Source organism: Pterocles gutturalis, unplaced genomic scaffold (assembly GCF_000699245.1).
Source record: "Pterocles gutturalis isolate BGI_N339 unplaced genomic scaffold, ASM69924v1 scaffold8500, whole genome shotgun sequence".
NCBI classification, from domain to species: domain Eukaryota; kingdom Metazoa; phylum Chordata; class Aves; order Pterocliformes; family Pteroclidae; genus Pterocles; species Pterocles gutturalis.
The window spans coordinates 1-679 of record NW_010145778.1 but is presented as its reverse complement, the minus strand read 5'-3'; the positions used below and the strand labels follow the sequence as shown (position 1 = coordinate 679).

Here is a 679-nt window from a genome sequence, read left to right as displayed (position 1 = left end):
AAAAAAAAGCTTCACTGTTTACCACCTTGTGGCTTGAACTGGTAAATATTCCCTTCTTTTACACACACAGTCATCATTTCACACTTAACTAGCCTCTTAAGCACCAAACTTCACTCAAAGCCCCTCCCCAAAGGAAAACTGAAGACCGTCTGCTTTCAGTGAGACTGCCATCAAACCCAAGCTGTCCCGATCGATGAGGCAATCAAGAAAGCCAGGACTGTCTGTCCAGCTTCCGAACAGCTCTGAGCATCCTTCATACAACCAGCAACCGGTAGCCCGAGCTGCATCTCCTACCCTCATCCTCTAACTGCCAGCAGCCCCTCACCGAAAGGCTGCAACGCTCAAACGAAACAGACCAGAAGCGTGCGGTAAACGAAGCAGTACTTACATCCCGGAATTTGTTCCAATACTTGTCTTTATCATACTGCGAAACGGTGCTCAGCCATTTGTCGTTGTCCAGGAAATTACCATGATCGCTGTTACTCGTGATGATTTCAGGATGCCGGCTCTCCACTTGCAGAAAGCACCAGGCAGCGATAACCAGCACCCCCGACATCTGCAACCAGAGGAGAGGAGCGGAGTGGGGCGGCGGCTGCGGGCGCGGAGGGCGGCTTCCTCGGGCAGGGAACTTTGAAGGGACCCAAGTTCGGGCTCGTCTCCCACCCTCGCGTCCCTCGTC

At 52.9% G+C, this 679-nt stretch overlaps 1 protein-coding gene across 1 annotated transcript; it reads right to left on the bottom strand.

The window, feature by feature from the left end:
- Positions 1 to 253: 253 nt before the first annotated feature.
- LOC104470531 (testican-3-like) lies at positions 254 to 556 on the bottom strand. The gene has a single exon (XM_010085490.1). It carries the CDS (start codon positions 554 to 556, stop codon positions 254 to 256), a length of 303 nt encoding a protein of 100 aa, XP_010083792.1.
- Positions 557 to 679: the final 123 nt, after the last annotated feature.

Coding starts and splice junctions, on each gene's coding strand:
- LOC104470531 (XM_010085490.1), bottom strand. CDS start 556: ATGTCGGGGGTGCTGGTTATCGCTGCCTGGTGCTTTCTGCAAGTGGAG.